This window comes from Orcinus orca, chromosome 1 (assembly GCF_937001465.1).
Source record: "Orcinus orca chromosome 1, mOrcOrc1.1, whole genome shotgun sequence".
Taxonomy (NCBI): Eukaryota; Metazoa; Chordata; class Mammalia; order Artiodactyla; family Delphinidae; genus Orcinus; species Orcinus orca.
In genome coordinates, this window is record NC_064559.1 from 171,557,593 (window position 1) to 171,585,443 (window position 27,851).

The window sequence follows — 27,851 nt, forward strand, 5'->3', positions numbered from 1 at the left end:
ACTTCTTCTTTTCCAATTTGGATTCCTTTTTCTTCTCTGATTGTTGTAGCTAAAACTTCCAAAACTATGTTGAATAATAGTGGTGAGAGTGGGCAACCTTGTCTTTTTCCTGATCTTAGTGGAAATGGTTTCAGTTTTTCACCATTGAGTGTGATGTTGGCTGTGGGTTTGTCATATATGGCCTTTATTATGTTGAGGTAACTTCCCTCAATGCCTACTTTCTGGAGGGTTTTTATCATAAATGGGTGTTGAATTTTGTCGAAAGCTTTTTCTGCATCTATTGAGATGATCGTATGGTTTTTCTTGTTCAGTTTGTTAATATGGTTTATCACATTGATTGATTTGCTTATATTCAATAATCCTTGCATTCCTGGCATAAACACCACTTGATCATGGTGTATGATCCTTTTAATGTGCTGTTGCATTCTGTTTGCTAGTATTTTGTGGAGGATTTTGCATCTATGTTCATCTGTGATATTGCCCTGTAGTTTTCTTTCTTTGTGACATCTTTGTCTGGTTCTGGTATCTGGTTGATGGTGGCCTCATAGAATGAGTTTGGGAGTGTTCGTACCTCTGCTATATTTTGGAAGAGTTTGAGAAGGATAGGTGTTAGCTCTTCTCTAAATGTTTGATAGAATTCGCCTGTGAAGCCCTCTGGTCCTGGGCTTTTGTTTGTTGGAAAATTTTAAGTCACAGTCTCAATTTCAGTGCTTGTGCTTGGTCTGCTTATATTTTCTATTTCTTCCTGGTGCAGTCTTGGGAGGTTGTGCTTTTCTAAGAATTTGTCCATTTCTTCCAAGTTGTACATTTTATTGGCATATAGTTGCTTGTAGTAATGATCCTTTGTATTTCTCATGATGCTTTGTATTTCTGCAGTGTCAGTTGTCACTTCTTTTTCATTTCTAATTCTATTGATTTGAGTCTCCTCCTTTTTTTTGATGAGTCTGGCTAATGGTTTATCAATTTTATTTATCTTCTCAAAGAACCAGCTTTTAGTTTTATTGACCTTTGCTATTGTTTCCTTCATTTCTGTTTCATTTATTTCTGATCTGTCTTTTATGATTTCTTTCCTTCTGCTAGCTTTGGGTTTTTTGTTGTTGTTGTTGTTGTTCTTTTTTCTCTAATTGCTTTAGGTGTAAGGTTAGGTAGTTTATTTGCGATTTTTTTGTTTCTTGAGGTAGGATTGTATTGTTATAAACTTCCCTCATAGAACTGCTTTTGCTGAATCCCATAAGTTTTGGGTCATTGTGTTCTCATTGTCATTTGTTTCTAGGTATTTTTTGATTTCCTCTTTGATTTGTTCCATGATCTCTTGGTTATTTAGTAGTGTATTGTTTAACTTCCATGTGTTTGTATTTTTTACAGATTTTTTCCCTGTAATTGATATGTAGTCTCATAGCGTTGTGGTCAGAAAAGATACTTGATACGATTTCAATTTTCTTAAATTTACCAAGGCTTGATTTGTGACCCAAGATATTATCTATCCTTGAGAATCTTCCATGATCACTTGAGAAGAAAATGTATTTTGTTGTTTTCGCATGGAATGTGCTATAAATATCAATTACGTCCATCTTGTTTAATGTATCATTTATAGCTTGTGTTTTCTTATTTATTTTCATTTTGGATTATCTGTCCATTGGTGAAATTGGGGTGATAATGTCTCCTACTATGGTTGTGTTAATGTCGATTTCCCCTTTTATGGATGTTAGCATTTGCCTTAAGTATTGAGCTGCTCCTATGTTGGGTGCCTAAATACCTACAGTTGTTATATCTTCTTCTGTGATTGATTCCTTGATCATTATGTAGTGTCCTTCTTTGCGTCTTGTAATAGTCTTTATTTTAAAGTCTAATTTTTCTGACATGAGAATTGCTACTGCAACTTTCCTTTGATTTCCATTTGCATGGAATATCTTTTTCCATCCCTTCACTTTCAGGCTGTATGTTTCCCTAGGTCTAAAGTGGGTCTCCTGTAGACAGCATATATATTGGTCTTGTTTTTGTATCCATTCAGCCAGTCTATGTGTTTTGGTTGGAGCACTTAATCCTTTACAATTAAGGTAGTTATCGATACGTATATTCCCTTTACCATTTTCTTAAGTGTTTTGGGTTTGTTATTGTATGACTTTTCCTTATGTTGAGTTTCCTGCCTAGGGAAGTTCCTTTAGCCTTTGTTGTAAAGCTGGTTTCGTGGTGCTGAATTCTCTTAACTTTTGTTTGTCTGTAAAGGTTTTCATTTCTCCGTTGAATGTGAATGAGATCCTTGCTGGGTAGAGTATTCTTGGTTGTAGGTTTTTCCCTTTCATCTCTTTAAATATTTCCTGCCACTCCTTTGTGGCTTGCAGAGTTTCTGCTGAAATATTAGCTGTTAACCTTATGTGGATTCCTTTGTATGTTATTTTGTTGTTTTTCCCTTGCTGCTTTTAATATTTTTTCTTTGTACTTAATTTTTGATAGTTTGATTAATAAGGGTCTTGGCATGTTTCTCCTTGGATTTATTGTATATGGGATTGTCTGTGCTTCCTGGACTTGGGTAGCTATTTCCTTTCCCATTTTAGGGAAGTTTTCAACTATAATCTCTTCAAATATTTTCTCAGTTCCTTTCTTTTTCTCTTCTTTCGCTGAGACCCCTATAATTCAAAACTTGTGTAGTTTACTGTTGTCCGAGAGGTCTCTGAAACTCTCCTATATTCTTTTCATTCTTTTTTCTTTATTCTACTCTGCAGTAGTTATTTCCACTATTTTGTCTTCCAGGTCATTTATCCGTTCTTCTGCCTCAGTTATTTTGCTATTGTTTCCTTCTAGAGAATTTTTAATTTCATTTATTGTGGTGTTCATCCCTGATTGTTTGCTCTTTAGTTCTTCTAGGTCCTTGTTAAATGCTTCTTGTATTTTCTCCATTCTATTTCCAAGATTTTGGATCATCTTTGCTATCATTACTCTGAATTCTTTTTCAGGTAGACTGCCTATTTCCTCTTCATTTGTTTGGTTTGGTGGGTTTTTTCCTTGCTTCTTTATCTGCTATGTGTTTCTCTGTCTTCTCATTTCCTTAACTTATTGTGTTTGGCTTCTCCTTTTCTCAGGCTGCAGGTTCATTGTTTCTGTTGATTTTGGTGTCTGCCCCCAGTGCCTAAGGTTGGTTCTGTGGGTTGTGCAGGTTTCCTGGTGGAGGGGTTGGTGCATGTGTTTTGGTGGATGAGGATGGATCTTTTCTTTTTGGCGGGCAGGAATGCATCCAGTGGTGTATTTTGGGGTGCCTGTGACCTTATTATGATTTTAGGCAGCCTCTGTGCTGATCGGCAAGGTTGTGTTCCTGCTAGTTGTTTGACATATGGTGTCCAGCACTGTAGCTTGCTGGTCGTTTAGTGGTCCTGGGTTGTAGCGTTGTGTTGGAGATCTCTGGTGGACCAACCAGAGCTTTTGCCATTTGATATTGCGTGGAGCCGGGAGGTCTCTGGTGGACCAATGTCCTGAACTCGTTTCTCTCACCTCAGAGGCACAGGCCTGACACCCGGCTGGAGCACGAAGATGTGTCAGCCACACGGCTGAGAAGAAAAGGAATAAAAAAGAAAGAAAGTAAGAAAAAATAAATAAAGTTAGTAAAATAAAAATTAAAAAAAGATTAAAAAGTAATTTAAAAAAGAAAGAAAGAAGAGAGCAACCAAACCAAAAACAAATCCACCAATGATAAGAAGCACTAAAAAGTATACTAAAAAAAACCCCATAAAAAACAACAACAAAAAAGACAGACAGACCCCTAGGACAAATGGTAAAAGCAGAGCTATATGGACAAAATCACACAAAGAAGCATATACATACACCCTCACAAAAAGAGAAGAAGGAAAAAAAATCCTCATATTAAAAAAGAAAAGGAAGAGAGCAACCAAATCAATAAACAATTCTACCAACGATAATAAACTCTAAATACTAAACTAAGATAGACATAAAGCCATAAACAAATTAGATGCAGAAAGTAAACCCCAAGTCTACAGTTGCTCCCAAATTCCACCGCCTCAGTTTTGGAATGATTCATTATCTATTCAGGTATTCAAGAGATGCAACGTTCATGAAGTTGATTGTGGAGATTTAATCTGCTGTTCCTGAGGCTGCTGGGAGAAATTTCCCTTTCTCTTTGTTCACACAGCTCCTGGCATTCAGCTTTGGATTTGGTCTTTGGCTCTGCGTGTAGGTCATCTGAGGGCGTCTTTTCTTCGCTCAGACAGGACGGGGTTAAAGTAACAACTGATTAGGGGTCTCTGTCTCACTCAGGCCAGGGAGAGGGAGGGGTACGGAATGTGGGGTAAGCCTGTGGCGGCAGAGGCTGATGTGACGTTGCAACAGCCTGAGTCATGCCATGTGTTCTCCCGGGGAAATTGTCCCTGGATCATGGGACTTTGGCAGTAGCAGGCTGCACAGGCTCCCAGGAGGGGAGGCGTGGATAGTGACCTGTGCTTAAACATAGGCTTCTTGGTGGCTGCATCAGCAGCCTTAGCATTTCATGCCTGTCTCTGGGGTCCGCACTGATAGCTGCTGCTTGCGCCCATCTCTGGAGTTTATTTAGGTAGTACTCTGAATCCCTTCTCCTCGCGCACCCTGAAACAATGGTCTCTTGCCTCTTAGGCAGTTCCACACTTTTTCCCAGTCTCCCTCCTGGCTAGCTGTGGCTCACTAGCCCCCTTCAGGCTGTGTTCACTCAGCCAACCCTAGTCCTCTCCCTGGGATCTGACCTCTGAAGCTGGAGCCTCAGCTCCCAGACCCCACCTGCCCCGGTGGGTGAGCAGAGATGCCTCTCAGGCCAGTGAGCGCTGGTTGGTACCGATCCTCTGTGAGGGAATCTCTCTGCTTTGCCCTCTGCACCCCTGTTACTGTGCTCTCCTCCGTGGCTCTGAAGCTTCCCCACCACCACCCCCGTCTCCACCAGTGAAGGGGCTTCCTAGTGTGTGGAAAGTTTTCTTCCTTCACAGCTCCCTCACAGAGTTGCAAGTCCTTTCCCTATTCTTTTGTCTCTGTTTTCTCTTTTGCCCTACCCAGGCACCTGGGGAGTTTCTTGCCTTTTGGGAAGTTTGAGGTCTTCTGCCAGCATTCAGTAGGTGTCCTGTAGGAGTTGTTCCACATGTAGATGTATTTCTGATGTATTTGTGGGGAGGAAGGGTGATCTCTACGTCTTACTCCTCCGCCATCTTGAGGGTCTCCTCTATATATTTTTAAGGTTGTTCAGGAAGCCTTCTGTGAGGGAAGTTTAGATGTTGCTTCTTTTTGCTCTCGTGGAATACCTTGAGGTTACCTCACATTTCTAATATTTATCACATTATACTATAATGCAGTGGTTTACTGGTTTGCCTCCCCCAGTAATATCCTTGATGGAAAGGAATTTAAAAAAATTTTATTTGTGTTACCAGAACCTAACATAGTGTGTGCATAGTAATCGTAAATAAATGCTTTGTTAAATAAATTAATAACCCTATATCCATAGCCCAGGAGGTAATGAAAAAAATTGCCCCTAATTGGTATGGAATAGAAGAATATATTTTAAAAAATTCTTTTTCAATTGAAATTTCAATTCAACAACTATTTATTAAAATTGCTCTATATCAGGCATGTTTTAGTTCTACAGTGTATGCAGGTGTCTCTATTAATAGCAGTAAAATAATATATAGTACCCTGCACTATGACTAACACATAAGTGGAAAGTTAGTGTTTAAATGACTAGTTGGGAAGTGGATATTAAGGCATATGCAATTAGCTGTAATAAAAGATAGAAAAGGTATAACTAGGGTCCTGGTAAGAGCAAGGGAGGGAGATCATTTACTGTAAAATGTTGGGGAATTGGATGCAAACTACTGTTTCAGAGAAAAATGGGCCAGTCATTACTTTTAAAAGGCTATAGAATTAAAATAGAGAAGTCCAAGACCATAGCTTGCTGAATTCGGCCTCATCCATGGTCATACACTTAAAAAGTAGCCAAGCAAGGATTCAGCCTTAGGGCCATATTTTTCCAAATTCCATGGCACCAAACTATACTGTCTGTACTGAGTTTTTTCCTTCTTACAGAAATAGAACATTTTTTCATTATAAGTCTTATTATTTTCAGTATAGTCCTTAACTAGATGGTCAGTTTCTTGAGAGTGTTATTGTTAATTATTAGTGTATCCTTATTCTTTTATTGAGTGATAGATTGATTTACAGCTTATTTATCTTATATGTTCTCCTTAGTTCTTGCACAAGATAAGGTGGGTGAAAAATAGATCTTCGATGTATGTGTGGTAATCAAAACATCCTGTGATTGATTGTAGCTTAACAAATCTAGACAACTTATTTGTATTGTAGATACATGTGCCTAAAGAGAATTAGGATATGTGTATTTAGGAAATTATTTTTTTTTACATTTTTGTTTTTTTGAGTCCTTGAACTATATCTTGTAAATATATTTGCAATGAGAATAAGCATGATATTTTATAAAATGTTAGGAGAAGCTATTTAGTCGGTACTAGTTCACTGGGATTAAAGTCCCGAAATGAATAGGTTCTCTTTCTTAAAACACCCTCAAGTAGGAATTTTAGATTTATTTTCTTGACTCAGAATTTGTGGGTTAAGTCTCATCTTCAATGTAATTTTCTCTCAAAATGATGAAGCCTTGGAAATATGGCTTTATAATAGAACTTTTGACAGATCCCTTTAACTGCATGTCATTTATATATAGAGGTAATTTGTTACCTCTTCCAAGGTGTTTGTGCCCGAGAGGTGGAATTCATGTTCTGTATAAAGGTCAGTTTTAATTAATAAGCTGCTTTCCTCATTTTTGACCAATATGAATTGCTTGTAACTTTTGTGTAAAGTAGTTTTCCATGAAAAAATAAAACAAATTGAGCCTTTGTCACATCCATCATCAGCATAACTGACTTAAATGTCAAAAATTCTATGTAGCCCCAGAGTTTATTTCTAGTACCTCAGCAGGCCTATTTATTAGAGTAAAATATTATATGATGTAATTATCATATCATTTCATTGGGTACATCTATACATATATATCTTTGTTTTTCCTTCCACAAAATATGTTTATAATTTTTATTGCTGAATATTTGTTATCCATGTAGTATTTTTAAAGGCATGTAAATAATAATATTAATAGGATTAGATCTTTTATTTCATTAAAGGTAAACCACAATTATTTTATTTTCTCTTTTGTCTCTAACTTCCTTAATTTGAAAAAATTCGTTGTGTTACTGTCTCTATGTTTGGAGACAAATATTCTACACACTATAATAAGGGTGTTTTATAGTCTGTAATTTAATTGGATGCTACCATATTCAGTGTTTACTTCAAAGATAGACTTTTGGTAAGACATTCTTTATGAATTTCTATTTAAATTATGCCTTTCCTTTTTCTGAATCCTCTCTTATACTTTATAGTAGAATTGAATCTTTTATTCTTTTGTTAAATACATTTCTTTGAAGATACAGGTGTCTTACTAAGAATGATGATAATAATGAGAATGAGGGTGATAATAGTTATAACCAACTACTTATTGAGTAAATGCTATGTTCTAAGTGATTTACATATATTTTCTGTACCCTTCAGAACAACATAAACAATCTCTAAGTGAAAGACTTAAGGAGATTATGGTAAATTACTTAATAGGGGTTATACTGCATATATATCTGAGTTAGATGGATTCAATCTCAGCTCTCTGTGACTTTGAAATCTAAATTCTTACTACTAATTCATGCTGCTGTAACTAAATGTGAGGGTATTTTAAAATAAGAGTAGAAACTTTGGGTTAAAAAATCTGGGTGAAACAGCTATGTGGCTAGCATTAAAATGCACACATAAAGAAGTTAGAAGTTATTATTCAATAAGAACAATGATTTCATTATTCCATGCCACCTTGGCTTATTTTATACTACTGTAAATGCCATTCTTTTTAATGGTTTTATATACATTCATAGTGTAATTGAGATATTTCTCTGAGAATAATAAATTTGCATTTCCCCCATTGTGCACTTAAATGATCAAGCATTATATTGTATTAATATTATGGAGTGTAGTATCCCCGCCCCATTCACCCTTTCTGTCTTTATGTCAGTATATGCAGGGTTTATGATGTCTTCCTTTCTTTAACTATTTGGTCTCATTATATCACAACTGTTTATCTTAGTAAACTGTAGCTATAAAGATTCTGTTTGTTCTTTTGATGAATATCATATATTCCCTGTGCTCTCAATAGGCAAACAAAAACAATATTCAATATTGAAATCAAATTTAGCTCCTAAAAGTCCTTTTTTATTTCAGTAAATCAATGACTATTTATAGATTACTGATGTTGTGCCAAGCATTGTGTCATACCTGGGGTGGAGAGAGAAAGTGGTGATAAAAAGAAAAGACATTAGATTCTTCTGATGAGAAACCACAATCACTAGGAGTAAAAAGACACACATAATGAATACATAATAAATCAATAATAAAAAGGTAAATATGTTTGGAGGAATAAACAAGATGCTGTGGCGATGTAGAGGAACAATCATTGCTGGGGAAGAGGACTTCCTATCATTCTGGAGGACTGTCATTGCTTGGGGAAGTCAGGTAAGACTTCCTAGAGGAGATAACATTTCACATAGGTCTACAGGATGAGTAGATTTCTCCACAAGGAAAAACAGGGATATGCACATATCTAGGCATATGGAACACATAATAAAAAGTTCCAGTGTTTGCATTTGTGTGAAAATCACTGTAATCACAACTGCTACAAATATTAACTGATATAGGAGTGTTGTATTAGCAAATCAGTTACAATGAGTGATAATGCTGTTGGTGACATGATTTTTTAAAATGGTGATACTTCAGGATGAAATTATGAACAAATCAATTATAGTCTTTCCTTGATTTACATGTTAGATAGTTCCTTGGAAAAATCAGTTTATTAAAGCCATACAAAGTGCTTTGCATGTGTAAAACAGGTTCTAAGCTCACATAATTATAACTAAGATTTTTACATACATGGATATCTGTATACATGAATATATCTGACATTTGGAAGTCATACTGGACTTTTCTCTACTTTGCACTACCTCTTGCATCCCTGGTCTCTACTACTCAAGTGCCATCAGTGCTCTTTCAATTATGAAAACAAACAAACAAAAATGCCTCAACAAATTTCCAAAATGCCCCCTGGGAATACTGCTCACAATGATAACCAACTCAACAGAATAATTAAAATAGGAATAGAACTAACAAAAGTTGTTAGAGAAGTGGAGAATAATGTACACAAACTATTTCCTTATCTTTCATAGAAGAGTTTCAATAGATACTGTTTGATGTTGATAAATTAAGATATAGAGGAATAAAGATATTGTGTAGAATAATACCTGAGAAAGTAAAAACAGAAGCGGTTAAGAGCATTTTCATCTAGGAAATGAGAACAGGGTTTGAGTGGTATGAGTCATAGGATAATTTTACTTTATATATATGTATATATGTATATATATGTATATTTATGTAAAATCTCCATCCATATATATGGATTAATTCTGTGACATGAAAATCAATTCTCGCTCTTTCACTTTTAAACATTTAGAAATAATCTTTTTGAGACATAGTTTACATATAATGAAATGTACCTATTTTTACTCTACGTGACCTCCACCATCATCATACATATATATGAGGTTCATTTTTTTCCCTAAAGAGCTGTCCAGTTCTTCAAGCACTATTTGTTTTATCAACTGTTGTTTCCATATTAAATTATCATTACACCTTTGTTGAAACTTAATTGACCATATGTATGTGGATGTATTTCTTCACCCTGTATTCTGGTCCACTGATTTATATGACTTTCCTGAAGTCTTATCATGTAAGTTCTTCAACTCTTATTTTTCAAAATCATATTGACTATTTCAGGCCCTTTGATTTTCCATATAAATTTTAGAGTCAGTTTGTTGATTTCTAGAAAAAATGCTGCTGAGATTTTGATTGGTATGGCATTGAATCTGGAGACCAATTTTTGGAAAGTTGTCACCTTAACAATAATGAGTTCTCTAATCCATGAACATGGTATACCTTGCCATTTAATTGGGTCTTCCTTAATATCCATCAGCAATGTTTTTTTATAGTTTTCAGTATACAGTTCTTATATATAATTTGTTAATTTAAGGCTGGGTATTTTGTGTTTTTGATGGTCTTGTAAATGGCACTGTGTTTCAAATTTCATTTTCCAATTGTTCATGGCTAGAGATCCCTTTCTGGGATCTCTACTTAATGCCCTGAGTTTTCAACATGGATTCTCCATTCTGGATGGTTGCATCTTGAATGTTTCCCAGCCCTGTGAAATTTGGAAATTGTTAATCTACAGCTTCCTAGTCACTCTTTGTCTGGTCTCATGGAGTTTCACTCTACATGGCTTTGCATTCAGACAAGGTCTTAAGCAGATATTCTGTAGAATTTTGGTGCTCTGGCTCTCGTAGTGCTCTCCTCTTCAATAGTCTGACCTTCAAACTTTGCTCAGTCTCTCCAAACTCTTACTTATGTCTTCTCAACTCAGAAAACCACCCTGTTGTGTTTGGGAACACTCTTCTTGTACCATCTTCCAGAAAGTGCCACTAATCTAAAAACTAGTACTAACATTAGGTGCACCTCAGGTTTTCCCTTTCTCTCAGGCATCACAGTTTGGCAACTGCTTGTCATGTAAGTCTGAAAAGAGTTGTTTTGTATATATTTGTCCAGTTTTCTAGTTGTTTATGGTGGGAGTATGGATCTAGTCCTAGTTACTCTCTCATGGCTAGTAGTTGTCCTATTAGCAACTGCTTTCCTCTCCATTATCCCTGAGTACCTTGAGGAGTTTTCTGGAAGAGTTTGCAAGTCACCATTGCAGACATTCACCATTAAACACACGTGTGTGCATATATACCACTCTGGCAAATGAGAGGAAGGTATATATAACTCTGCTGAGATAGGCAGGGGTCAATGAAGATTTCAAAGTTTTGATTGTATTATACATTTGATTGTACAATTTGATTGATTAAATTGTAGTCAACCCCTTTTTTTATCTGCAGCCCCTGACAGCCACAGATTTTTGTTTTTGTTTTTTAAAAATACCTAATTTTGCCTTTTAAAAATGTTATATAATTGGATTATAAAGGATGTAGACTTTACAGTTCGGCTTCTTCCTTTTATTATAGTGCACTTGAGATTCACAAATGTGGTCATGTGTGTCAATAATTTCTTCCATTTTATTGCTGATTTGTATGCCATTGCATGGATATACCAGAGATTGTTTATGCATTCACCAGTTGAAAGCATTTGGATTGTTTCCAGTTTTGGGGTGATTATGAACAAAGCTGCTGTAAACAGTCATGTGTAGGGTTTTTTTTTTTTTCCTGAACATATGTTTTTAACACCTCTTCAGTATTCCACCTAAGAGTGGAATATCTGGGTTGTATGTTAAGTGTATATTTAATTTTATAAAAAAGTGCTAAACTATTTTTCACGGTGGTTATACCACTTTACATTTCTACTAGAAATGCATGAAAGTTTCAATTGAGTGTGTCATCATCAATTCTTGGTTTGGTCAGTTTGATTTTAGCCTTTTTAAGTATGTGGTAGTATTTCATTGTGGTTTTAATTTGCATTTCCCTATTGACTAATGCTGTTGGGCATCTTTTCATGGACTTATTTGACACCTATTTATCCTCTTTGGTGAAATATCTGATAAAGTCTTTTATGTATTCTTGATATAGTCCTTAATCAGATATGTGTGTTGCAAGTATTTTCTCTCAGTCCATGGCTTGACTTTTTCTTTTAATTAATAATGCCTTTCAAAGAGCAGCAAATTTTAATTTAATAAAATCCAGTTTATAACTTTTTTCTTTTATGGTCTGTGATTTTCGTGTCTTATATAGTAAAATCTTGCCTAACATAAGGATACACAGATATTCTCATACTTCTTTTTCATTTGGCCACTTAAAAAAATACTTTCCATTTATTTCATGTTTAAGGGTTTTTTTTGGTGGTAAAATGCACATAACATTTAACATTTTAACCATTTTAAGTGTACAAGTCAATGGCATTAAGTACATTCACACTGTTGTGTTACCACCACCACTACCCTTTTCCAGAACATTTTCATCATCTGAAATGGAAACTTTCTCTGCCTATTAAATAATAACTCCCATTCCCTCCTCCATCCAGCTCCTGGTAACCTCTATTTTTACTTTCTTTCTCTATGAATTTGCCTATTCTAGGTACCTCATGTAAGTGGAATCATACAATATTTGTCATTGTCTGGCTTTTATCATTTTGCCTAATGTTTTCAAGGTTCATCCATGTTGTAGCCTGTATCAGAATTTCATTCCTTTTTATGGCTGAATAATAAATATTTCATTGTATGTATCTACAATGTTAAAAATTTTATTCATATGTTGATGGAATTTGGGTTGTTTTTATCTTCTGGCTATGAGAATAATGTTGCTATGAACATTGGTGTACAAGTATCTGAGTCCCTAATTTCAATTCTTTTGAGTATATACCTAGGAGTGGAATTGTTGGATCTATGGTAATTTTATGTTTGAAACTGTTTTTATGCCACCAGCCTGTTTTCCACAGTGGCTGTACCATTATAATTTCCCACCAGCAATGTGCAAGGGTTCTAGTTTTTCTCTGTCGTGGCCAAATTATTTTTCATTTTTTTGATAGTGGCCATCCTAACAGGTGGGAAGTGGTAGCTCATGGTTTTGATTTGCTTTTACTTAATGACTAGTGATGTTGAGTATCTTTTTATGTACTTATTGGCTACTTGTATTTCTTTGGAGAAATGTCTATTCAATATCTTTGCCTATTTTGGAATTTTTCTTTTTGTTTTGGTTGCTGAATTGTAGGAGTTCTTTATATAATGTGGATGTTAACCTCTTATCAGATATGTAATTCACAGATTTTTTTTCCATTCTGTAGGTTGTCATTTTACTCTGTTGATGGTGCTGAATGCACACATGTTTTTAATTTAGATGAAGTTTATTTTATTTTTTTCTTTTGTTGGCAGTGCTGTTGGTGTCATATCCAAGAAATCATTGCCAAATCAAGAATTAATGACATGGAGATTTCCTTCTGCTTTTCTCTAAGAGTTTTATAGTTTCATCTCTTACATGTAGGTCTTTGATCCATTTAGAGTTAATTTTTGTATATGGTGTCAGGTAAGGGTCTAACCTCATTCTTTTTTGTGTGTGGAAAACTTTCATATTTTTTTCTATAAGTTTTATATTTTACATTTTGGTGTTTGATTTATTTTGCATTAATTTTTATGTGTGATGTGTGGTTGGTTTTAGTATATGGATTACTAACTCGTCCAACACCATTTGGGGTAAATTTTTTTTTGCAGCAAACGGGCTCTTTTTAGTTGTGGCATGCGGGCTCTTAGTTGCAGCATGTGGGATCTAGTTCCCTGACCGTAAGTCGAACCCGGGCCCCCTGCATTGGGAGTGTGGAATTTTAACCACTGGACCACCAGGGAAGTCCCAGGTCTAAAATTTTAGGTTGACATTTTTTTCTTTCAATAACTTAAAGATGTTATTCCTTTGACTTTGGTTTTTCAGTTTCTTATAAGTAGTCTAATTTTTTATCTTAGTTCATTTTTATGTGATTTATATTTTTAAATATGAAATACCAAGTTAAAAAGTATATTCTGCTTGGTGCTTCTTGGGCCTGTAGTTGTATATCCTTCATTAAATGTGGGAAAATTTCAGGTATTATCTCTTCAAATATTTCTTCTGCCCTCCCATCTCCTTCTGGAATTCCAGTTATACGTACATTAGATTATTTTATTTTATTCCACAGCTCTTAGGTGCTTTTTTTTTTTTCTTTTCCTTGTTTTTGTTCAGTTTATTTCTATTGATTTGGAGTTCACAGTTCTTTCCTTATCTGTGTCAAGCCTACTGATGAGTATACTGAAGACATTCTTTACCTTTTTTATTGTGTTTTTTAGCTTTATTTAGCATTTCCTTTTGGCTTATTACTGTAATTTCCATCTCTCTACTGAAGTTCTCCATTTGTTCATGCATTTTGTCCTCATTTTCTACTAGAAAATTTAACATATTATTCTTAGTTATTTTAAATTCATTGTCTGATAATTCCAGTATCTGGTCATTTCTGAATTTAGTTCTGTTTATTTTTTCTCCCAAGATGGTAGGTTGTTTTTTTCTTGAGTTTTTTGTATGTTCTGCAATTTTTTATTGAATACTGCATAACTCATGTAGAACCGTAGAGAATGATATAAATATTATATGTTACAATGCTTGCACCTCTTCTCCTAGGTGCATTTGTTTGAGGGCTTATATCTACCCAGTCAGGAGTTAAGCTGGGTTGAGTTTCATTGTTGCTATGGTTGTCTTCAGTTTGCCACTGGCTTCATATGCTTCTAGTGATACTTTATTCATGAAGGAAAGGGATAGGGTGATTGAGGTTTTTTCTTCAATGTTCTGCTCCACCCTAAACTTTTGTCCTTCCCTTGGATACTCCTATTACAGAGGGGGCTTCTATCTATGCTTTTGTCCCTATGCTAGAATTAGATTGCTTTGTTTGTTATCCAGTGCTTGCTATATTGGTATTGAGGGATTAGGAGTGTTTCTGTTATACTGGTCTAGCCTAGGTCTTAGGCAGGCCCTGTATGTTCTGATGTTGGAGTGGAGTTTTTTCAGTGATCCCACTTCTCTTTCGTCTTTTAATTCTGCTTTGAACCTTTGATATGTTTTGTGAGAGATTGTTTTTTACTCCTTCCCCAGGGGTAGGGGACCTTAAATAATGTTGATATATAGTCTTAGGCCCAGGACTGTTTCCTGCTCTTCCCCCAGCTGTAGAAGATTGTTTTCTTTTACAGCTCCGCCTCTTACAATGAGTCTCACTTGTGCACTGAAATACAAACATCTTTTGCATTTCAGTAGTTACACTAGATATTTTTCATTACCTAGTTCTCATAACACAGTTTAGAAATATGGGTTTTACCATTCCCTTTTTGTGGATGAGAGAAACTGAGGCTTAAAAGGATTCGGTTGATTGCTTTGTGACACAGAGAATTAATATGTAGTAGTGATAAGATTTGAGCCTATATCTTTTTGATTTAAAAATCTATTCTCTTTCTACTCTACCACAATATGTGGTTAATTTTTTTAATGCCTGGTTAAGCACCAAATTACAGGGGAGGGGGTAAAAATTTTATTGGATTTCTGTTACTAAATGCATTATGATTTCTGTTTAACATGAGCCAATTTTTTGAACAATAGGCAATGATCTGGGAAATGATGATACCATCGGAGGGAATGTGAGCAAATATATGGTGCTTCCAACTGGATACTGTGGACAGCCCAAGAAAGGACATCTTATCTTTGATGCTTGCTTTGAAAGTGGTGAGTGTATCAAAGGCCTTTTCTTTTGAGCTTGTCTAGTGAGTCATTTTTGGAATCTAATGCCATCTGACCATTTAGTGTGATTCAACCCATTTAATTTTTTACCATAATGAAATAAGTTGTCAGGAAAAATCCATTTTGAATGAACTAACTTGGAAATACTTAAAAATGAAGTGCTATGTTTTGGTTGTGATAACTGATTAGAAAGATAATGGTAGTACTAATGAACATTTATGCAGTACCTTATATTTTATCAAATACTTACCCAGATATTATTTCTTCTGGGATAGAACTAATATAATTTGAATACTTGATAAATTATTAATTATTCAATGTCTACTGTATACCTGGTTCTTAGTCTTTCTGAGAGCAGTCTTCTCTATAAAGAAGCAATTAAAGAAAAGATTCAGTTGAACACAAACAAAACAGAAAAAGTAATATACTTTGTAAACAACAAATGCTGTGAGTATTCTGATAGGGGAGAACAGGGCTTAATTGTGAATTTCCACCCAGTAGTAGTTGAATCTTGTTAACTTCTTTATATCTGAGCCTCATACTCTGAATGGCATATAAGCACATAGTAGGTATTCAGAATACGTTGAAAATATTAATGAGAAAGTTAAACATAACTTTGTTTTATATACAGTTGTTGATTATTTTTCGTTTTGAGTAATGTGTTTGCATGTGTGTGTGTGATTGAAGGGACATTCCAGTTATATGACAGTTCTCTGAACCCCTAAGTACCATGGTTGTTTTACCAACAATTAAAAAGATGTGGAAAGATTAATTTTCTGTTAGCTTTGATAAAAAGCCATATTTAATTGCTTGCTGTTCCCCAGTCTACCAACTTCTCTCAAGTCTTTGTACCTTTGCAGATGCTGTTTTCTCTGTGCCCCAGATGCCTTTCTCTACTTGGTAAAATGTTAATTCAGACTCAGGCCAGCATTTCTTCCTCTAAGACACAGCACCTCCCAGGCAGGTTTGGCCGTCTCTACCTGTATATTTACAGGCACCTCTTCTATGATTTACTGGCCTCTGCTATGATAGTTTTTATTGCATTGCAGTCATTTAATGATCTCTTTCCTTTTCCTTATCACTGAAAATTCCTTGAAGTCAGTGATGGTTTCTTATTAATTTTTGTTCCTTAGCACCTAGTGTACTATCAGAAACTGACTCTAAAGAAATGGAGTTACGTGATTTACCTGACAGAGAAATCAAAATAACTGTCATAAAGATTTTTACCAAGGTCAGAAAACATTGCATGAACAAAGGGACAATTTCATCAGAGAGAGAGATAATGCTGAAAGTACCAAATGTTGATAGAAAGCATGAAGCTGAAGAACACAGTAGCTGAACTGAGAAAACTTCCTACAGGACTTTAATGTCAGACTAAAGCAGAAGAAAGAATCAGTGAATTTAAATACATATTATTGGAAATAATGCAATCAGAGGAACTTAAGTAAAAAGAATGAAATAGAGTGAAGAAAGCTTAAGGGGTTTATGCAATACCATCAAAGAGATCAGTATATGCATAATGGGAGCCCCAGAAGGAGTGGGGAGAGAGAGAGAGAGCGAGAGAGAGCACCAGAGAAATTAATAAATGAAGGAGGACAGATAGTGAACAAAATGGTCTTCATAAAGTGAGATTTTAAGATTAATAAAAATATTTTTACATTTAAATAAAAATTTAACTAATAACAGCAAGAACATAAAGGGAAAAAAACAATAGTAATTATCACTTTATTACTTATTGTTTGCCATACCCTGTAAGGAATGATATACATAGTTTATCTCATTTAATACACACAAAAGACTTCTGAGGTATTATATCTCTCTTTGTAGGTGAGGAAAGTGATGCTCAGAGATGTAAAGTTATTTACCTTGAATTGCATGACTGACAAGTGGTGTAGCTGAATTTGAAACTGAGAATTTCCTGGCTCCACAGGCCATACTTTTAACTACTGCATATATGTATTACCTTATTATAGGTCAACTTATGACATGAATAATAAACATATTGTTGAAAATTTCTCACTAGGTGATAAGATATATAGGAAAAGGTTTTATGATAAAGAAAAATGAAAAATTTACTACTGTTTTAAAATAAACCATCCAAATAAATACTATGGTTGCCATCATATGCAATTTGACTATTCTTTTTTGATTGATATGCATATATGTGTATTGAATGTGAGAAGTGCACTATAATTCATACTTCAAATTAATTGGTTAGCCTGAGAGATTTAGTATGTTGTATTAAGTTACCATGGCATGAAAAAGCATCAGTGAAATAAAGATATGGTAGTTATTTATATATCATTTCAGACAATAGAAATAAAAACTTAAAAACTTTTATTTTTAATTCCCCCAATGGAGTTTTACTACATTTATTTGTGTAATCTTTAAAAATTAATGTTTTATTTCCTCTTGAAAGAAAATAAAATAGTCTTTATTATTGGTGCAGCATGAAAATATGCTATGACTACATTAGAAATCAGGGTTTTTAGCTCAATACTGCACCTGAACTTTTCTTTTAGATATCCAGATAGCTGATATACTTTGTTGTTTTTTTAACTTTATTGAGGAATAGCTGACAAATATAATTGCATATATTTAAGATGTATGATGTAATGATTTGATATACATGTATATTGTAGAACAATTACCAAAATCACGATAATAAACACATCCATCACCTTACATAGTTAACATAGCTATCTGCTTTCCCCTCCCTGTGGTGAAAATGCTTAAGATCTACTGTCAGAAATTTTCAAGTATACAATACCATATTCTTTAACTCTAGTCACCATGCTGTGCATTAGAGCCTCAGAACTTATAACTGAAAATTTGTACCCCTTGACCTACATCACCCCATTTCCCCTTCCCTCAGCCCCAGGCAACCACCATTTTTTTCTCTGTATCTATGAAATCAACTTCACTGCAGCATTATTCACAATAGCAAGATGTGGAAACAACCTAAATGTACTTTGCTGGATGAATGGATACAGAAAATATGATATATATATATATATACACACACGTGATATATATGAGTGATGGAATATATATATATTATATTTATATATATATATATAAATATAATATATAGTGAAGTATTATTCAGCCATATAAAGGACATCCTGCCATTTGTGACAACATGGATGAATCCAGAGGGCATGCTACCTACATTTTTTTTAAACAAGAGGTAACATAGTATAATACCAAAAAACACAGGTTTTGGTTTCAGACAGACTTAGGTTCATATATTAACTTTAGCACGTACTTGGTTATGTCATTGCTGATATTATCACTTAAAGTTTACTTAAAATTAGGAAAATAAGTATCTGTATTGTAGAATTATTGTGCAAATTAGAGATAACATAAAAAATAGACTTAGCACAATATCTAGCAATATCCCAGGTACTGATTCTGGCACATGAATAATATCAACATTTCAAGGGTGCTAAAATGTACCAGAATTTTTCTTGGTGTATTTGTGTTATTTCCAACCCTTAGAAAAACCTTGCAATATCAGAGCCTTAAACTGGGTTCCTCCCACAATCATACTGAGATAAGGACTTAGGTAAAGGTTGTATATTTTATTTATTTATTTATTTATTGGAGTAAAATTACTTTACAATGTTGTGTTAGTTTCTGCTGTACAATGAAGTGAATCAGCATTTGTATGCCTATATCCTCTCTCTCTTGGACCTCCCTCCCCTTCCCCCCGCATCTAGGTCATCACAGAGCACCGAGCTGAACTCCCTGTGCTATACAGCACATTCCCAGTAGCTATCTATTTTACACATTTATGTCAAACCTAATCTCCCAATTCATCTCACCCTCCGCTTTCCCCACTGTGTCCACATGTCCATTCTCTGTGTCCATGTCTATTGCTGCCCTACAAATATGTTCATCTGTACCATTTTTTTAGATTCCACATATATGTGTTAATATACGATATTTGTTTTTCTCTTTCTGGCTCACTTCACTCTGTATGACAGACTCTAGGTCCATCACATCTCTACAAATGACCCAATTTCATTCCTTTTTATGGCTGAGTAATATTCCATTGTATATATGTACCACATCTTCTTAATCCATTCATCTATTGTTGGACATTTAGGTTGTTTCCATGTGTTGGTAAATAGTGCCGCAATGAACATTGGGAAACGTGTCATTTTGAATTATGGTTTTCTCAGGGTATATGCCCAGTAGTGCGATTGCTGGGTCATACGGTAATTCTATTTTTAGTCTTCTAGGAACCTCCATACTGTTCTTCATAGTGTCTGTATCAATTTACATTCTCACCAACAGTGTAGGAGGGTTCCGTTTTCTCCACACCCTTTCCAGCATTTGTTATTTGTAGCTTTTTTGATGATGGCCATTCTGACCAATATGAGGTTATACCTCATTGTAGTTTGGATTTGCATTTCTCTAATAATTAGTGATGTTGAGCATCTTTTCACGTGCCTCTTGGCCATCTGTATGTCTTCTTTGGTGAAATGTGTATTTAAGTGTTCCACCCATTTTTTAATTGGGTTGTTTGGTTTTTTTGATATTGAGCTGCATGAACTGTTTGTATATTTTGGATATTAATCCTTTGTCCACTGTTTCATTTGCAAATATTTAGTCCCATTTTGAGGGTTGTCTTTTTCTCTTGTTTATGGTTTTCTTTGCTGCGCAAAAGCTTTTAAGTTTCATTAGGTCTGGTTTTTTAATTTTCGTTTTTATTTTCATTATTCTAGGAGGTGGGTCAAATAAGATCTTGCTGTGGTTTATGTCAAAGATTGCTTTTCCTATGTAATCATCTACAAGTTTTATCCAATCTTACATTTAGGTCTTTAATCCATTTGGAGTTTATTTTTGTGTATGGTGTTAAGGAGTGTTCTAATTTCATTCTTTTACATGTAGCTGTCCAGTTTTCCCAGCACCACTTATTGAAGAGACTATCTTTTCTCCATTCTATATCCTTGCCTCCTTTGTCAAAAATTAGGTGACCATATGTGCGTGGGTTTATCTCTGGGCTTTCTATCCTGTACCACGGATCTGTATTTCTGTTTTTGTGTTTGCCAGTACCATACTATCTTGATTACTGTAGCTTTGTAGTATAGTTTGAAGTCAGGTAGCCTGATTCCTCCGGCCCCATTTTTCTTTCTCAAGATTGCTTTGGCTATTTGGGGTCTTTTGTGTTTCCATACAGATTGTAGAATTTTTTGTTCCAATTCTGTGAAAAATGCCCTTGATAGTTTGATAGGGATTACACTGAATCTGTAGATTGCTTTGGGTAGTATAGTCATTTTCATAATATTGATTCTTACAATCCAAGAACCTGGTAAACTCTCAGTCTGTTTATGTTATGTTTGATTTCTTTCATCAGTGTTTTATAGTTTTCTAAGTACAAATCTTTTGCCTCCTTAGATAGGTTTATGCCTAGGTATTTTTTTCTTTTTGTTGCGATGGTAAATGGGATTGTTTATTTGATTTCTCTTTCTTGTTTTTTGTTGTTAGTGTACAGGAATGCCAGAGATTTCTGTGCATTAATTTTGCATCCTGCAACCTTATGAAATTCATTGATTAGCTGTAGTAGTTTTCTGGTGGCGTCTTTAGGATTTTCTATGTATAGTATCATGTGATCTGCAAACAGTGACTGTTTTACTTCTTCTTTTCCAATTTGGATTCCATTTATTTCTTTTTATTCTCAGATTGCCGTGGCTAGAACTTCCAAAACTATGTTGAATAAGAGTGGCGAGAGTGGGCATCCTTTTCTTGTTCCTGATCTTAGTGGAAATGCTTTCAGTTTTTCACCATTGAGTATGAGGTTTGCTGTAGCTTTGTCATATATGGCCTTTGTCATATTGAAGTAGGTTCCCTCTTTGCCCATTTTCTTGAGAGTTTTTATCATAAGTGGGTGTTGAATTTTGTCAAAAACTTTTACTGCATCTATCGAGATGCTCATATGGTTTTTATTCTTTAACTTGTTAATATGATGTATCACATTGATTTGTATATATTGAAGAATCCTTGCATTCCTGGGATAAATCCCACTTGAACATGGTGTATGATCCTTTTAATATGTTGTTGGATTCTGCTTGCTAGTATTTTGTTGAGGATTTTTGCATCTATATTCATCAGTGATATTGGTCTGTAATTTTCTTTTTTTCTGTGATATCTTTGTCTGATTTTGGTATCAGGGTGATGGTGGCTTTGTAGAACAAATTTAGGAGTGTTCCTTCCTCTGCAATTTTTTGGAAGAGTTTGAGAAGGATGAGTGTTAGCTCTTCTCTAAATGTTTGATAGAATTCGCCCATGAAGCCATCTGATTCTGGACTTTTGTTTGTTGGAAGATTTTAAATTACAGTTTCAACTTCATTACTTGTCATAGGTCTGTTTATATTTTCTAATTCTTCCTGGCTCAGTCTTGGAAAGTTGTATCTCATACTGAGACAAGGACTTAGGTAAAGGTTTTATATTTAGGTGCATATCTCAGGAAGAACAGGTGGGGGAGTAGGGAGAGTAAGACAGGAAATGAAGAAAAGCCAATGAAGAATATGTCCGTGAACAGGTACAGTAGTGGTTGTAGGTAGATTAACCTTGGTTAGAGGGAGCCCACTCAGGAGGATTCATGCACAGCTTCCTTATCTCTATCATCATGTCTAATTTATTCTTTCTTCTGTTATGCAAGGTTGACTGATGTCCACTGCATGAATTATTCCATCCACCTTTTTGTTTAATGCCTCCTCTGTGTTAGGTATTGTCTGATGAGCATGGAGGATCTTCAAAATTTTTTTTGGTTATGACTTCATAACCAAAGATTTGAATACTTTGTACCCATTCCCATTGTTCCATTCCCATGTCCCTGTCCCAGACCTCCATGACTGCAGTCTTTCAATCTTGTTCTTCACAGTCCTGTTACCAACCACCCTACAAGACATTTGCCATTGCCCACAAGTCCATGTATATCTTTACCTCGTACTACTACCTCCACACAAAGGAGAGGAGTAAGTGTACTGCTGTAAGCTCTGTTCACTGGGAGATTTTCCTATCACCACATCATTTAAAGAAAACTGAGTGATATTATATGGCAGCAACAAGTTTTTTTTTAACTTGTGCCAACATATCAAGCCAGTCCATCTGTTAGTCAGTCTTGAGTTGTCTTCCTCAGGGAACCTTCCATGAGGCCATAGGCATGAGCTAAGGGAATGACATTTGTGTAACAGAGGTAGGTGTCACTGGAGTCAGGGTTTGCTCCCTGTCACTTAAATTACACCATTACTTGGTGTCTCATGATTAGAAGCTCAGTATTTAGTAGGCATCAGGACTTTTCCCGGAGCTGCTTTTCACATGGTAGTTTTGTACTGCAGAAAGCATCTTTTGCTCTAGAACTTCATGGATCTGCTTGTCATAGATTCTGCAGTGTCTTATCTATCATGGTTGTCTCTAGCCTTATTGGATCTCTTTTTAATATTTTATTTTATTTTGGCAAGAATACTTAACATGAGAGCTACTCTCTTAACAAAGTTTTAAGTGTACAATGCAATATTGTTGACTTTAGGTACAATCTTGAGTAGCAGATCTCCAGAACTTATTCATCTTGCTTAACTGAAACGTTATGCCCATTGATTAGTTTATTCCCCATTCCTCTCTCCTCTTAGCCCCTGACAACCACCATTCGACTCTTTGATTCTATGAATTTAACTATTTTAGATACCTCAAAGAGTTGGAATCATGCAATATTTGTCTGTCAGACTGGCTTAATATAATACCACTTAGCATAATATTCTCAGGGTTCATGCTTGTTGTTGTGTATTGCATAATTTCCTTCTTTTTTAAGGCTGAATGATATTCTATTGTATGAATATACCACATTTCCTTTCATTCATTCATCTATCTGTGGATATTTAGTTTTTTTTCTGTGTCTTGACTATTGTGAATAATGCTGAAGTGAACATAGGAGTGCTAATAATCTCTTTGAGATTCTGATTTCAATTATTTTGGATAAATGCCCAGGAGTAGAATTGCTGGATCATCTGATAGTTCTTTTTTTTTTTTTTTGGAGGAACCTCTATACTGTTTTCCATAGTAGATGTGCCATTATGCATTCCCACCAAGAGTGTCCAAGAGTGCCAATGTCTCCATATCCTCACTAGCACTTGTGTCTTTTGTGGTTTTCTTTTTTTTTGATAATAGTCATCCTGACAGGTGTGAGGTGGTATCTCATGGTTTTGATTTACATTTCCCTGATAATTAGTGACATTAAGCTTTTTTTTTTTTCCATTTACCTGTTGGCCGCTTGTATGTCTTTTTTAGAGAAATGTCTATTCTAGTTCTTAGCCCATTTTTAATTAGATTATTAGTTTTTTTACTATGAGTTCAAGTTCCTTATATATTTTGAAGATTAATTCCTTATCAGAAATATAGTTTGCAAATATTTCCTTTCATTCTGTAGGTTGCCTTTTACTCTGTTAACTGTTTTGTTTGCTGTGCAGAAGCTTTTAAGTTTGTTATAGTCCCACTGGTCTATTTTTGCTTTTGTTGCCTTTGCTCTTGTGTCATATCAAGGAAATCATTGCCAATACCAATGTAATGAAGTTTTTTTCTACGTTTTCATCTAGGAATTCTACAGTTTCAATATTATGTTTAAGTGTTTAATCTATTTTGAGTTTATTTTTGTTTAGGGTATAACAAAAGGGTCCAATTTCATTCTTTTGCAACTGGATACCCAGATACCGATTTGACTAACACATTTGTTGAAGAGACCACCCTTTATTGATTGTATATTCTTGGCACGCTTGTTGAAGGCCAATTGATCATATATGTGTGAATTTATTTCTAGGCTCTTTATCGAATTCCATAGGTCTACAATTCTGTCTTTATACCAGTACCATACTTTTTTGATTACTGTAGCTTTGCAATGTATTTGGAAACTGGGAACTTTGATGCCTCCTACTTTGTTCTTTCATAAGATTGATTTGGCTATTTGTTATCTTTTGTGGTTCTATATGAATTTTAGCATTTTTTCTATTTCTATAAAAAAATGCCATTGGGGTTTTGATAGGGACTGCATTGAATCTGTAGATTGCTTTGATAGCACGGACATTTTAAGAATACTGAGTCTTCCAATTCATGAACATGGGTTGTCTTTCCATTTATATGTTTCTTCTTTAATTACTTTCATCAATGTTTTCTAGTTTTCAGTATACAGGTTTTCCACTTCCTTTGTTAAGCTTATTCCTTTGGGGCTGTTGTAAATGGCATTGGTTTCCCGATTTCCTTTTCACATAGTTTGTTGTTAGTGAATAGAAATGAGACTGATTTTTGTATGTCAATGTTGTATCCTAAAACTTCACTAAATTCATTTTGTAGCTTTAAAAGTTTTTTAAATTGAGTCTTTCAGAGTTTATATATATAACATTATGTCATTTGCACACAGGGATGCTTTTGCTTCTTCCTTTCCAATTTGAATGCCTTTTATTTCTTTTTCTTGCTTAATTGCTCTGGCTAGGAGTTCTCGTACTATGTTAAGCAACTAGCAAGAGTGGGCATCATTGCCTTGTTCTTAGAGGAAAAGCTTTCAGTCTTCCAGCAGAGCTTTTCATATATTGCCTTTATTATGTTGAAATGCTTTCTTTCTATTCCTGGTGTGTTGAGCATTTTTATCATGAAAGGATGTTGAATATTGCTCAATCCTTTTTCAACTTCTGTTGAGACAGATATGTGATTTTTACCCTTTATTTTGTCATTGTGGTGTATCACACTAATTTGTTTTCATATGTTGAGCCATCCTTGTATCCCAGGGATAAATTCCACTTGTTCATAGTGTATGATCATTTCAATTTGCTGTTGGATTAAGTTTTCCAGTATTTTATTGAGGATTTTTGCATCAGTATTCATCAGGAATATTGGGTTATAGTTTTGTTTTCTTGTGTTATACTTGTCTGTCAAAGTCAACTGGTAAAGGTACCTTGTATTAGGATAATGGTGGCCTCATAAAATGAGTTTGGAAGTGTTACCTTCTCTTCAATTTTTTGGAAGAGTTTAAAAATATTGGCATTAATTCTTTGAATATTTGGTAAAAATCACCAGGGAATCCATCTGGTCCTGGGCTTTTCTTTGTTGCGAAGTTTTTGTTTAGTGATTCAATCTCTATATTAGTTTTAGGTCTGTTCAGACTTTCTATTTCTTCACAATTCAGTCTTGGTAGGGTGTATGATTCTAGGAATTTATCCATTTTTTTTAAGATTATTCAGTTGATGTAGTTCATAGTAGTCTTTTATAATCCTTTTTATTTCTGTGGCCTCAGTTCTAATGTCTCCTCTTTCATTTCGGATTTTATTTATTTGAGTCTTCTTTCCTTTTTCTTAGTTTAGCTAAGAGTTTGTCAGTTTTATCTTTCAAAAAAACTCAATTTCATTGTTTTACTATTCTCTGTTTCACTTATTTCTATTCTAATCTTTGTTATTTCTTTCCTTCTGCTAACTTTTTGCTTATTTTGTTCTTCTAGCTCCTTGAAATGTAAATTAAGTTGTTCATTTGATCTTTCTTTTCTCTCAATATGTCTCTTTATCACAGTAAACTTCCTTTTCAGTACTACTCTTGCTGTAGCCTATAAGTTTTGGTGTGTTTTGGTTTTTGTTTGTTTATTTGTCTTTAGGAGTTTTCTTTGATTTCTTTTCTGACAAAATTGTTGTTCAAGAGTTTGTCATTTAATTTCCACATATTCGTGAATTTCCAGTTTTTCTTCTGCTGTTCATTTTAGTTTTATTCCATTGTGGTCAGAAAAGATACTTTGCATGATTTCAGCCTTCTTTAATCTGTTTAGACTTGTTTTGTGACCAAACTTGTGATCTATAAAGTTCCATGTTCAGTTGAAAAGAATATGTATTCTGCTGCTGTTGGGCAGAATGTTATGTATATTTCTCTTAGGTTTATAATGTTGTTCATCCTCTGTTTGTTTCCTGACTTTCTATCTGGATATTCTATTTATTATTGAAAGTGGGGTATTGAATTCTCCTACTATTATTGTCATGCTGTCTATTTCCCTTTCTGTTCTGTCAACATTTGCTTTATGTATTTAGGTACTCTGTTGTTGGGTGCATATACATTTTTGATTATGATATCTTCCTGTTGAATTGGCCTTTTTATCATTGTTATGTACTTCTTTTTCTCTTATGATAGATTTTGACTTAAAGTCTATTTTTTCCTGACATAAATATGGCCACCCCTGCTTTCTTTTGGTACCATTTATGAGGAGTAGCTTTTCTATCTCTTCTCTTTCACCTATTTGTGTTCTTAAATCTCAAGTGATTTTTTTGTAGATAGCAAATAGTTAGGTGTGTTTTTTTAATCCATTCAACTACTCTATGCCTTTTGATTGAGGAATTTAATCCTTTTACATTTATAGTGATTACTGCTATGGAAGTATTTACTATTTCCATTTTGTTAATTGATTTCTATTAATCTTGTAGTTATTTTGCTTGTATTTCCTAGAGATGTTCCTTGTTCATTTGTTTGGTAACATCTCTGCCTGAACCGTCATTTTCCTTGACTCTCTGTGTTGGTTTCTGCACATTGGATGGAGCAGTTACCTCTCCCATTGTTCATGCACTAGCCTCATACAGGAGAAGAACCTGAGGGCCTCTTGAAATTTTGAGGTAGTCCAACACACTTTTGTTGGTTCTTTGAAGACCCCAGGTATCTAGGATGTGCCAGGTCCCATCAGTGTACCATGACAAGCAAGTCTGAAGCCAATTCCTCAGGCAGTCTCTGGAAAAGTTATATTGTTGGATGCTCTAACTCTTTCCTTCCACAGTGAGAAGCTAAGAACTAGGGATTTTTGTCCACTGGCTCTGTGCTTAACTGGGAGGGAGGACTATGGTGACTGCCAGCCCAAATCTTCATCTCTGTTTTCACTAGACACCCCACCCTGCCCCAGGTGGTTTGATTATGCCAGATCCCAGATCCCCTCAGTACTCTTGAGGCAGGCAAGCTAGAAGCCTGTCCTTTGAGTAGTCCCTGGAAAGATTTTGGCATTGGATACCTGGACCAACTTTTCCCCTTACCAGTGAGAATCAGGCAGCTTTGTTTTTGTCCACCTACTCTGTGCTGAGAAGGAGGCAGGAGCTATGGTGTCCACCAGTTTAAATCTCTGTCTCTATCTCCCCCAGGTGGCTAGGTTGTTCTGATTCCATCAGCATTCCAAGATGAGCAAGACAGGTGCCAGTTCTTTGTGCAGTCTTAGAGAAGCTGGGGTACTGGACACATGGATCAAGTCTTTCCATCCCCAGTGGGAAGCTAAGAGCCTTGATTTTTTATCTTCTCCCTTTGTGCTGTGCCAGAGAAGGAGCTATGGTGTTTACCAGCCCAAGCTGCCATCTCCTTTCTCTCCCAGGCAACTAGACTGTGCTAGAATCTGTCAGAGCCCCAAACATATCAGCAGAGAAGCCAGACCTTTGGGGATCCCACTTGGAA

At 35.1% G+C, this 27,851-nt stretch overlaps 1 protein-coding gene across 1 annotated transcript in view; it reads left to right on the plus strand.

The window, feature by feature from the left end:
* AGBL4 (AGBL carboxypeptidase 4) overlaps positions 1–27,851 on the plus strand; it is a 1,394,453-nt gene that overhangs the window by 112,133 nt on the left and 1,254,469 nt on the right. Inside the window, exon 2 of the mRNA XM_049700153.1 lies at positions 15,258–15,380. Within this exon, the coding sequence (XP_049556110.1) occupies positions 15,258–15,380 (123 nt within the window). The remainder of the gene's footprint in view (positions 1–15,257; positions 15,381–27,851) is intronic.